This window comes from Liolophura sinensis, chromosome 3 (assembly GCF_032854445.1).
Source record: "Liolophura sinensis isolate JHLJ2023 chromosome 3, CUHK_Ljap_v2, whole genome shotgun sequence".
NCBI classification, from domain to species: domain Eukaryota; kingdom Metazoa; phylum Mollusca; class Polyplacophora; order Chitonida; family Chitonidae; genus Liolophura; species Liolophura sinensis.
This window is the reverse complement of record NC_088297.1, coordinates 4,840,567-4,852,867: the sequence shown is the minus strand read 5'-3', so window position 1 is coordinate 4,852,867 and position 12,301 is coordinate 4,840,567. Positions and strand designations below refer to the sequence as shown.

At 41.2% G+C, this 12,301-nt stretch overlaps 1 protein-coding gene across 1 annotated transcript in view; it reads right to left on the bottom strand.

Moving 5' to 3' along the window:
* Positions 1–1,732: 1,732 nt before the first annotated feature.
* The window catches only part of LOC135464175 (galactoside 2-alpha-L-fucosyltransferase Sec1-like), a 29,877-nt gene continuing 19,308 nt past the window's right edge, over positions 1,733–12,301 (bottom strand). Inside the window, exon 2 of the mRNA XM_064741674.1 lies at positions 1,733–2,793. Within this exon, the coding sequence (XP_064597744.1) occupies positions 1,788–2,774 (987 nt within the window). The 5' untranslated portion in view covers positions 2,775–2,793 and the 3' untranslated portion in view covers positions 1,733–1,787. The remainder of the gene's footprint in view (positions 2,794–12,301) is intronic.

Here is a 12,301-nt window from a genome sequence, read left to right as displayed (position 1 = left end):
AATATATGTCCCACTGTCAATATTTGTTTGCGACCCTTAAAAATACCTTCATTAGTTGATAGACGCTGATTTATTCTCTATCAATACATAAACTTTCACAAATGAGACTTCTAGCTCCTTTATAGCCGAATCTGTTTCCTCCTAGCCACATTCGGGCGTGATATTTTCTTTGTGAAACGGGCTAGGCAACTTTGTTAGTCTGGTAATTGAGTTAACCGTCTCGGCTTACCCTTACGACTTTTTGTGAAACGGGCCCCAGTGGAAATGGGAGAAACTAGCATACTCATCTGAGCAGGCACAAAACCCTTCCAAAACCAAATCTAATTTAAATAAAGTATGCATAATAAAAAAAATATTGTGCATGAATAACATGCAAACAAAGAGGTTCTTGGACAAACTGAAGCACGGTAACGCCACCGATTCATCTCAGTTGTCAAAACAGTCTTCTGTTGCTTTTCTATTTCTCCGTTTATCACGAATACATAAGTACTCCAATATGAACATCTGTTTCTGTATTTAATGTGGAAATATAACTGAGAGCGTTCACGATTATGCGCACACACCGGTGTCGACAGCTTACGAGAAACAACCACGTAACAATAACGGTGAATAACGTCACACGATTGGCTAGGCTAGGCTAGGCTGGCACCACCGGTGTTTCCGTATAATCGTAAGCGCCTCATGTACGCTTTGCAGCAAACAAGAATCTGTGACGTCATTACATTCAATAAAGGCCCCATTTAAGCCCAAACAAGTGCAAAGTAGAATCTCAATGACTTTTGCATTTACTCATTGTACAAAAACATGAAAAACAATCATGAAAACCATAATTAGTGTGGTCTTTCAAATAATTCTTGATATATGGTCTCCTCTTTTGAAATTAAAAGTTTTTTTTTTTTAAATTTAGCCATGTCACGTGATAAATCAACGTGACATTGGCGTAGTGACAGACATTCATATCCTCATCGCCATCCCAAGGAAAGCACCAGGTAAATAATCGCTATATCATACATTTCATTTCCAAACCAATGTACAACATAAAACACAAACCACAAAAGAATGAATAATAAATTAAGGCAGGATTCTGTAAGCGAAGTCGCCAATAATCTTCAGGGTCTCTGGAACAGAAGTGATGGGAGAAAACATTCTACCACGTACGGCCGGAGAGGAAGCCAGCATGAGCTGGCCTTGAACTCACAGCGACCACACTGGTGAGAGGCTTCTGGGTCACTACGCTGCGCTAGCGCGCTAACCGACTGAGCCACGGAGGCCCCTCAAGCTTTGAAACGGAGCCTTAGTCGTAGTTGTCTTCTCTTGACCAGGTTTAATGGACTAAAACTAAGGTGATATAATAAAGTCCTTCTCTAGAAAATAACAATAAAACTTACAATCCTCACGTAAGGGAGATAAACTTGACAACACAAAAATAATGGGTACTCCAATTGTGGGAAAGTGTTATTCAGGCCTACGGGCCAAAAATGTTTGCTGCATATCGTAAATCAAACGGGGTCTCCCAATGTACTCTAAACAGGAAACAACCCTATTGAGTTTAAGATTTTACAGAATGGGACAATTTAATTGGCACAAAGCACCACATCATTAACTTCAACATGGCTGCCCATGTAGGTACGCCACCCCTTCATTCAAAGAATGTTAAAAAAACGATAGCAACTTTACTGCATGTCGTATGGACGAACTACGAACAATGTTATATTTGAATAGTATGTGAGAGAAATGCTTTAATATTTTGCCCTGTAGGGCCTAATGTTTTTGGCTTTTTCCTTTCATCACAATGGAATCCACTCTGGTGGATAGTAATCTTCTTTTGCGTAAAGCGACGCCAACCACGTTCCTGCCCTGGGGAAATCTCTGTAATACACAGTCAGACCTTTGTTCAAGTAGCCAATCCACCATGAGAAACTCCCAGTCGTTATTATGACGTCATCGCAGTTCACAAGAACCGCCATGTCTAAGGTGCTACTTTGGGTCTGGGAGAAATGAATGTTGTATGGGCCTACAGTCTTCTCCCGGCACCAGTCTATATCATCGCTGGCTACAATGAACACAACGTCGTCGTATTTTCGCTGGAAATAATTCATAGCCCTGTACAGATATGGCCGCGAGGCTGCGGAATATCCCACCCTAGTCCTTTGCGAGAAGTCAGTTCGTCGGATATGTACGCCGACAACTTTGGCGAGTGGCCTCCCTTTCTCTTGAAGTACCCGTGCAATATAATCCGTGGCACTTCGCTGAATATTATCCTTGAAGGCAAGATGCTGCTTGGAAATTTCAACTTTCACGTTTTCGAAATATTTATATGATTGCACATAACTGTCAATTATGGTACTTTCTGACAAAGCAGTCAGTTCCTTGACGAAGACACCCGCCCTAGAGTCTCTAAAAACGACAGCATGCGGCAGATCACTTTCATACCCGGCTTCACCCCATATCTTGAAGACGTTCCACAAATCACTTTCAGCTTGAATGACGGGAGTCATATTGTTAGTCTTTGCCAGTCCAATCAGCGAAGCGTACTGAAACAGCTGATTACCCAGCCTCCCATTGCTGGTGACGTATAGCTTCGGCCTGGACGAGCTTCTGACTGGGTGCTGGCTTCTGACTGGGTGCTGACGCCAGAAATGAACAACGCATATGACAGCGACAAAAAATAAGGCAATCACTTTCTTTGAAACAGTTGTTTTGACTACACGTATTTTCCACAACAGATTCTTCGGCTGCTGACAAAATTTCCCCAGTTCAATAATTAACGGCATGGCGCACTGTTCTGTCCCCCTGCAAGTAAAGAAATTAAGATAATCAAACGCTGATCAAAAACAAAGGGGGCGATTAACACTCATCACAGCTGTAGACTCAGTGTGAGTTGTACGAGCATAGTGGTGCTATGGCGCATGCCCTGAGTTTTCAGTGATCCTATCGCTGGACAGAGGTACAAAGAGTTCACCATAAACAACAACAACAACTCGGAAGCTCTAGAAACCTATTCGTTAGTGGATGATTTCACCATATTCATTGCTGTGATGTGCTTTTATACCTTTCTTTTCAACCAATTTATCGCTAAAACTTTACAGCATTTGGCAGTTTGACGATATTTACCTCAAAAATTTTAAGGCGGATAAGCACACAAACTTTTATAACGTCAGCATGCGAAAAGGCGTTCCATTGAAGAAAAGAAATAGAAAGTGGTGAAAGTTGTTGTTGTTGTAGCTGCTATAAGCAATTTTAACAATGACATTTGATAACAGGGAAGAAGAAGATAAGAAAAAATTGCGTGAAAGCAGAAATGCACATGTAAAACTATATTTACATTGTTTTTAATTTTAGATTTAACTTTTGGCCGAAATAAAATCAAATGGTTGAATTCTAAGTTGAGCTGTATGGTCCATATTGATGATGATGGAAATCGGTTCTGAGACATCGAGAGTTTAGGCACGTACATTTATTTTGTTATTTGTTGTATTTATGTATTTGGTGTTTTACGCTGTACAAGAATATTTCACTTATACGACGGCGGGCACCATTATGGTGGGAAGAAACCTGGCAGAGACCGGGGGAAACCCATGACCATCTGCAGGTTGCTGGCAGACCTTCCAACGTACGGCCAAAGAGAAAGTCAGCATGACTTTGACTTAACTCAAAGCGTAGACAGCATCTTTCCTCGTGCAATGTGTAATAAAGCACATATATGGCCTATTCTAATACCGACTAATTCAAATTAGTGCGCTTGAAAGGTGAAGGTAAAAGAATGAAAATACATGTAGATGTACAGAAATCTTCAGGACAAGAATACATTGACAACAGTGAGTAAAATGGTAACCCACACCAGCGGAGTACGATTCAAGAATAAAACATAAAAATAATGCGGAAATTAGATGAAAGAGCGTGAAAAGTCATTTGCAAATATGGTCTTTACTACTTATTTCAATATTTTTTCTGCAAGAGAAAATGGTGTTTGAAAAGATTTTTGGAATGTGGGTATTTGATATTATTATATGATAATATTTATGAATATGTTAAAAATATAAATATGACCAAAATCCAGGTTGAACACAGTTGTTAGGTGAAAAGATCATTATTCCTTGCAGTATGTTACACCCTCATTTATATATTATTACACCAAGACTACATGTAACAAAAGGTGGTCCCAAATACCCACCATACACAATTATTTTCAATTATTTTGTGTTTCTGTCTCTTTTAATAAGGACGATCTATACAAACTCCTGTAGGAGTGGCTAGTCTTACATAAAGTTCAGATGAAAGAGTGTGAAAAGTTAATAAGTGTCTTTACCTCTTAAGAAAAATCGAAAAAAAATATGCTGAAGGTCACATTTACGATTAACTTTTCACACTCTTTCATCTGAACTTTATGTAAGACTAGCCACTCCTACAGGAGTTTGTATAGATCGTCCTTATTAAAAGAGACAGAAACACAAAAATGATGCCAAAATTAGATGACAGAGCATGAAAACCTATTTGTAAATATGGTCTTTAATACTTTTTTTGATTTTTTTTCCCAAGAGAAAAGAATGATTGAAAATACTTTTGTAATGTGGGTATTTGAGACCACCTTTTGGTATTGATCATCTTTGCATAGTAATGTTCCAAATCAGGAGTGAGTGAGTGAGTGAGTGAGTGCTTGGCGTTTGACATCGTACTTAATTTTTCAATTATATGATGACGAAGGAATCCTCAGAGTGCATGTAACATGCCTCTATACTGCAGTACAGATTTTCACCACTCTTCTATCTTGTGCTGCTACACTGAGATGACTTACCGAAGGCAAGTAAGACGCCCCACCTGAGCCATTATACTGATTCGAGTCAACCAGTCGTTGCACTTCCCCTCAATGCTGAACGCCAAGTGAGGGAGCTATAACTTCCTCTTTCAAGGTCTTAGGGGTGACCAGACCAAGGATTGACCCTGAATCTACCGCTCCCAAAACGGATGCTCTACCAACCGGTCAATTCTAAGTAAGGATGTGATACATGTCTAATAAGCTTATTTGAATGTAAATGTGTGGCATCCATCGTTTATAACATCATTAAGACTGTATATACCAAAAGCTGGTCCCATAGAACTGTTAATCTTCAGAATGTGTTTAACAAATTGCCCAATTATATGTCGTGCCAGATTTTATACAAAAAGCATGTAAGAATAGAGCTGGATTTCGAACCTGAGCCGAGGGCGTACAAAATAAACATGCACACAGATTTTATCCAAATCAGACAAAACCATTAAGCAGCCTTTGGACCAGAACCAACAACAACCGCAATAAAGTGGAACTGATGAATATGCAAACCTTATTCACGGATCCCTCTGCTTTATATGCTTGATCTGATATTATATAAAACGGATGAAAACCAGACAATATTTGAAATAGTTATAGCACGGAGGGCGATGGCCAATCAGAATGAAGGAAATTACTAACACTTACAAAACTAACACAAATCGGGTTGGTTAGGGAACCTGATCAAAGATTTCATGAAGCAAAACCGCATATAAAATTTGATCAAAATCAGATAATACTTGGAGCAGCTTTACTATGGAGAATAACAACCAATCAGAATGCTCAGCGTAATTCTTGTGCAGAAACCAACAACCAATCAGAAGCATCAAATTACCTAAATATGCCAAACTTAGGCAAGCATCGGGCTGGTTTTCGAAGTTGATCTCAGGTCCCATTTACAAAATGTAACCTGAAAGTTTCATGATTCAAATCAAATTAGTTTTCGAGATAAAAGCGAATTACAAAAACCTGACCTCAGAAAAAAGGTTTCAAGGTTTCTGAAACAAGATATCAACGTAGCTCATTCACCACAAACTCATAAATACTGATAGAGGGTCTTTTGTCTGGTGGTGCTTTTGTCCGGTGGTGCTTTTGTCCAGTGGTGTTTTTGTCCGGTGGTGCTTTTGTCCAGTGGTGTTTTTGTCTGGTGGTGCTTTTGTCCGGTGTCTTTTGCCGTTCGCACAAGGCAGCTTTGTGTGGTGTTGAATTGTCATGTTGGAATTGGAGGCCTGGACCATGAGCAGTTATTAATGGCAGCAGCTCCGGTAGAAGGACAAGTCGCTATGTGTTACTTGCTTGTTTGAAACAGCAGGCTGTGATATTAACTGTAGAGTGATGCTAGCCTACAACGGTCACGAGGAATACAGGTGCGTCCGCACTGCATACTGTAACCTGGAACCCGGTGACGGAAACCCAGGCAATATTTAAATTGGCATTTTCTACGAGTTACCACCCGCTCTTTCCAGTTAGCCTTTTTTTTCTGTTCTGTTTTTTTTTACCGCTGACACTTTTTTTAAAGACATAAGCATGGTACCAGGAGGCATGTACGTTGCAGGGAATTACACATCCTCAGAACGCATCTGAGCAAGAGTATGTCAGAATTAGAGATGGCAAACTATTCTAAACGTCATACATTCTTGCCGCCGATTGTTTTTATTTCTCTGCTATAAGTGTAACTGAGAAATGCACTTTTGGTAAAATATGTATTGTCCTTCAACTGATTTTTCGATTCCGCTATTGATCTCTTTTAGTGTTTACTGCATGAGTTTTTGAGTTGATGGACCACATACACTGGCTATACTCCTGTCCCAATAAAAGAAGAGATGGTAGGAATTAAGTACAGGGACTGACAAGAAGGTTTAACTATACTGTCATGCGCAGTAGTTTGTCCGACCTACCTGGTTCAGCTCCACCTGCTTCTGTGGCCAGGTGCCAAATACTTCACCTGCTTCTGAGGCCAGGTGTCAAATACTTCACCTGCTTCTGAGGCCAGGTGTCAAATACTTCACCTGCTCCTGAGGCCAGGTGTCAAATACTTCACCTGCTTCTGAGGCCAGGTGTCAAATACTTCACCTGCTCCTGAGGCCAGGTGCCAAATACTTTACCCACACAGGCAAATTCCCTACCACGTGATATTTTCCGTCATCTAGTGTCCCCTAGAACCGAATTTTCTTGTTGCTGCAACAATAGTTTCAGTCTGATCTGATCTTTATTCACTATTTAATCTGAAAAAACTCCCAGCTTACGACAACAGGCCCGATCGCACTAAGACAAAAATGCTCTATACCCTTAGTCACTTTCTCGGAAATTTACTTACCTTGAAAAAGGTTGTTTTTCTTGTGTATTTAGATCTTACATATGAGGTCCTCATGTAGTTTTACCAGCAAAACATTTTCTTTACCCCTTTTGTAAAGCCCCAGATACAATGCTGAACTTTATCTTGTTGAATGTAGGGGGTAGCCTTATCGGCCGAAAACAACTCTGGCAAATCCACTTGGTGAGCCTCACTTTCGTATTCTTGACTTCCCAAATCTGACGGGAAGTCAGTGCACCAGTACTGGATCAGGGAGGTGGATGCCACTCTAGGCCAGATACAACGACAAAAACTGCTTGAGGTGTCGCAGGATCAGTGTACTATGTTCTGGTGGAGAAACAGACACCTGGTGGGGGAGAGACTCATTTTAACAAGGGCAATATTCCCACAGATCACGCTTACATGTACGCCAGATACTTGAAATTGATCATTTTTGTTCCATCGCCGTACATAATGTGTGAGTGCACATGTAACTTGTCACAGGAGTGAATACACACATGCAATGATAGCTACATGCCTGCAGTGGTTTATTTTTAAGTTTAAAGAGGAATTCAATCTTGTCAACTCCAAGCCTATACCCAAGACAGCAGCCAGTGTTGAAGCAGAGATGCCAGATTTTGATATTTTGTGACTGCAGGTTGATTTGATGCACATTTACCTAGTGTGTGGTGGCACACATGGGAGGAACCTGACTTGGTTTGTGAATTAAATACACATTGGCCCTCTCTACTACTCTAGCCAAGTAATTTATTCTGCTGATGTGTTTTTATCCACCTGTGTGAGGCTGGACGCTTATATGTGATGCAAGGCTTCATTGACCATCCTTAATCACACACCCTATCTACCAGCCACATACTCCAATTTCACTCGCAGCACTCAAATTTTGCATTATTTCTCCAATGTCAGCCCCAAAAAGAGACGTTTTAAAAGCCAGGAACAATGAAACGTTGTCTGTGTTTGTTCCAGCCTGCTCATACACCTGTACTACCCTCGACGACAGAGCGTTTTAGCCCACTTTTGGACCAAACAGATACGTGAGGAAATATAAAACTAAAAAGCTTTAAAACTGCTCAATCAAGTTCCATGTCAATGCAAACCACATCTCAGATGTACCCACCAAATATTATCAGGTTGCTGCGAAATCTGAGCATGCAGTGACATATTATGTGTTTTGGCACAAGTGGACAGATCAGGCCACAGACCCCCATTAGTTTTCCATAAGCGACAATCTTAACGTTTAGCGCTGTAGCCCAGTCCCAAACATCCCATGGCCAATAAGCTTTGGTACATACCTGGCCCAGCCTGTGAGAAAGAAGCCATTAAAATCTTGATATAGCTTGACCGTCAAAATCCGGACCTTTCTATGTCGGCAGCTGGGAAGGGTGCCTAGCAACGCCAAGGGAACGTCACTCGCAGCCTCATCACCACCTGTCTCCTTGTGTCCTCTCACCCAGAATTTCAAACTTTCATCATTAAAACTCATACCTGCCCAAATTTCCAGCATTATGACACCAAGCATGCATCTGCACACCAAAAATGGCAGGCTGGCAGAAAAAAAAGACTTTACACTCTAAAATACACAGAATTACATTCATCCCTCCCAAAAAACGGAAGTTGCAATGGGGGTCTGTATCCTATTGTTCAGAAATGTGCGGCCAACAATTGCTATCCATCACGCACTTGATATCGAAAGCCTACACACAAAGTTAGCGCCAAAACCAGTAGACGATAGGGTGGCAGTTGTAAAGTCTAGGTCTGTCCATTTGTTAGTCAATGAGCCCCTTCTCAGACGCCCATTGTGAAAAGCTGTCAAGTAAAAATGACACTGTCATACACAGATTAAATAGTCTAATTAGATAGTGCTGAGGCTTTGTTGATACCGTTAAATCAACAAGAAGGGTGAAAATAATTACACTGCCACAAATGTGTTTATATCTTACAGAGTAAAGACTTTGTTTGTTGTAGAGTGGCATATCGGTGGGGTTCTGCAAGATGTTACTGTGCGGTGTTGTGGCAGTGGTCTTTGCTTTGCAAATCCCTACCCGAGACTGGCTATCCGTGTACTATGGGTGGCCACTGCAACCCTACTGGCATATTTGAATTGCTGTACTCATGGTGATCCAACACGAAAACAAAAATGAGGTTTCGAATTTCGCAGTGTAACACGAGACCACTTTTCGTGAAAAACATTTTCACTTCCCATTTCTCCAGGGTTGCGATGGATGCAACAGAAACAGAAATTGAAATAAAGCATCCTCTGCATGTGCTTTTTTTTAGCACTTACATCTTCGTATCACTCGACATGAAAACACTCCAATCGCGTTACACACTTGCGTGGATTCGAATACAGCCATACTATAGACTAAAACAAATGTGGAAAGCTTTCTACAGATGTGTATATCAGAGAAAATGAAGTCCAAAGATAAGGTAAAATTTGACGCTCCACAAATCTGGTAAAGTAGCTCTAGAGACAATGCTTCTGTCGATAGGTACTTGCATACGAAACTACAGCCCTATATGATAGGCTTATAGATACCTGGGGACCTCCGTGGCTCAGTTGGTTAGCGCTAGCGCAGCGTAATGACCCAGGAGTCTCTGCGGTCGCTGTGAGTTCAAGTCCAGCTCATGTTGGCTTCCTCTTCGGCCGTACGTGGGTAGGTCTGCCAGCAACCTGCGGATGATCGTGGGTTTCCCCCGGGCTGTGCCCGGTTTCCACCCACCATAATGCTGGCCGACGTCATATAAGTGAAATATTCTTGAGTTCGGCGTAAAAAACCAATCAAATAAATAAATAAAAACAAATATCGACATCTGTGCTTTACAGGGGTATGAGTGAAACAAAAAATGATGACAAATCTGGTAAAATCTAAAGAGGAACCTGGTTATCAATACACTTCATGTTCGTCTACATGTACATAGGTAGGCCTGTACACAAAAAATGTAACTTTACATGAAAGTTTTCTTGATTAAAAGAAATAGGTGAATTTGGCAAAGCCCATAGATCTGGGAAAAGAAGTCATAGAGACCCTGTGTACAAGAAATTTTAGGGGCTTTCCCTAAATTTTCTGTATTGACTACAGGAACGAAGTGAAGCTTATATAACTGGTAAAAAAATCAAAATGACCTAAAAAAAAAAAACCATTCACAAAGCGAACATAAAAAGTTCAACCTTCCATCAGTATTCCCCTTGCAAATGTATACCACATCTATGACCCCTTAAACATGAGAGCAAAAAAAAATGAAAACAACTTTTTATCGCTGTATGTTTGAGCTAAAAAGGTTTAACCTTCAATTCGAGTATGTATATGTACATACCTTAGGCGAAGGAGCTAAAAAAATGTTTACCTCCAATCCATGTATGAGTGTCCATCATACAATGAGCTAAAAAGCTTAACCTCCAATCCATGTATGAGTGTCCATCATACAATGAGCTAAAAAGCTTAACCTCCAATCCATGTAGGAGTGTCCATTATACAATAAGCTAAAAAGCTTAACCTCCAATCCATGCAAGAGTTCCCATTATACGAGGTAAAAATCTTAACCTCCAATCCATGTATGAGTGTCCATTATACAATGAGCTAAAAAGCTTAACCTCCAATCCATGTAGGAGTGTCCATTATACAATAAGCTAAAAAGCTTAACCTCCAATCCATGCAAGAGTTCCCATTATACGAGGTAAAAATCTTAACCTCCAATCCATGTAGGAGTGTCCATTATACAATGAGCTAGAAAGTTTAACCTCCAATCCATGTAGGAGTGGCCATTATACAATGAGCTAGAAAGCTTAACCTTCAATCCATGTAAGGGTGCCCATTATACATGAGGTAAGAACCTTAACCTTCAATCCACGTTTGAGAACCCTATATAGCAGCTAAAAAAGAGCTTAACCTTCATTCCGGGTAGTTTCAGATTCAGCCGAGTATAAATTTGTTTCCAACACGACAATGTTTGTGACAGAAATTCAGCACCACAGCAATGATGCTACACACTGTCCGTTTGCGACACGACACTGTTTGTAACAGAAATTCAGCACCACAGCAATGCTGCTACACACAGTCCGTTTGCGACACGACACTGTTTGTAACAGACATTCAGCACCACAGCAATGCTGCTACACACAGTCCGTTAGGGACACGACACTGTTTGTAACAGACATTCAGCACCACAGAAATGCTGCTACACACAGTCCGTTTGCGACACGACACTGTTTGTAACAGACATTCACCACCACAGCAATGATGCTACATACTGTCTGTTTGCGACACGACACTCTGTGTAACAGACACTCAGCACCACAGCAATAATGCTACACACTGTCCATTTGCAACACAACACTGTTTGTGACAGACATTCAGCACCACAGCAATGATGCTACACACTGTCCGTTTGCGACATGACACTATTTGTAACAGACATTCAACACCACAGCAAAGCTGCTACACACTGTCCGTTTGCGACACGACACTGTTTGTGACAGACATTCAGCACCACAGCAATGATGCTACACACAGTCCGTTTGCGACACGACACTGTTTGTAACAGACATTCAGCACCACAGCAATGATGCTACACAAAGTCTGTTTGTGACACAACACTGTTTGTAACAAACATTCAGCACCACAGCAATGCTGCTACACACTGTCCGTTTGCGACACGACACTGTTCGTGACAGACATTCAGCACCACAGCAATGATGCTACACACAGTCTGTTTCCGACATGACACTGTTCGTGACAGACATTCAGCACAACAGCAATGTTGCTACACACAGTCCGTTTGCAGACACGACACTGTTTCTGACAGACAATCAGCACCACAGCAATGCTGCTACACATAGTCCGTTTGCGACATGACACTGTATGTGACAGAAATTCAGCACCACAGCAATGATGCTAGACAAAGTCCGTTTGCGACACGACACTGTTTGTGACAGACATTCAACACCACAGCAAAGCTGCTACACGCAGTCCGTTTGCAACACGACACTGTTTGTAACAGAAATTCAACACCACAGCAAAGCTGCTACACACTGTCCGTTTGCGACACGACACTGTTTGTGACAGACATTCAGCACCACAGCAATGATGCTACACAAAGTCTGTTTGTGACACGACACTGTTTGTAACAGACATTCAGCACCACAGCATTGCTGCTACACACAGTCTGTTTGCGAAATGACA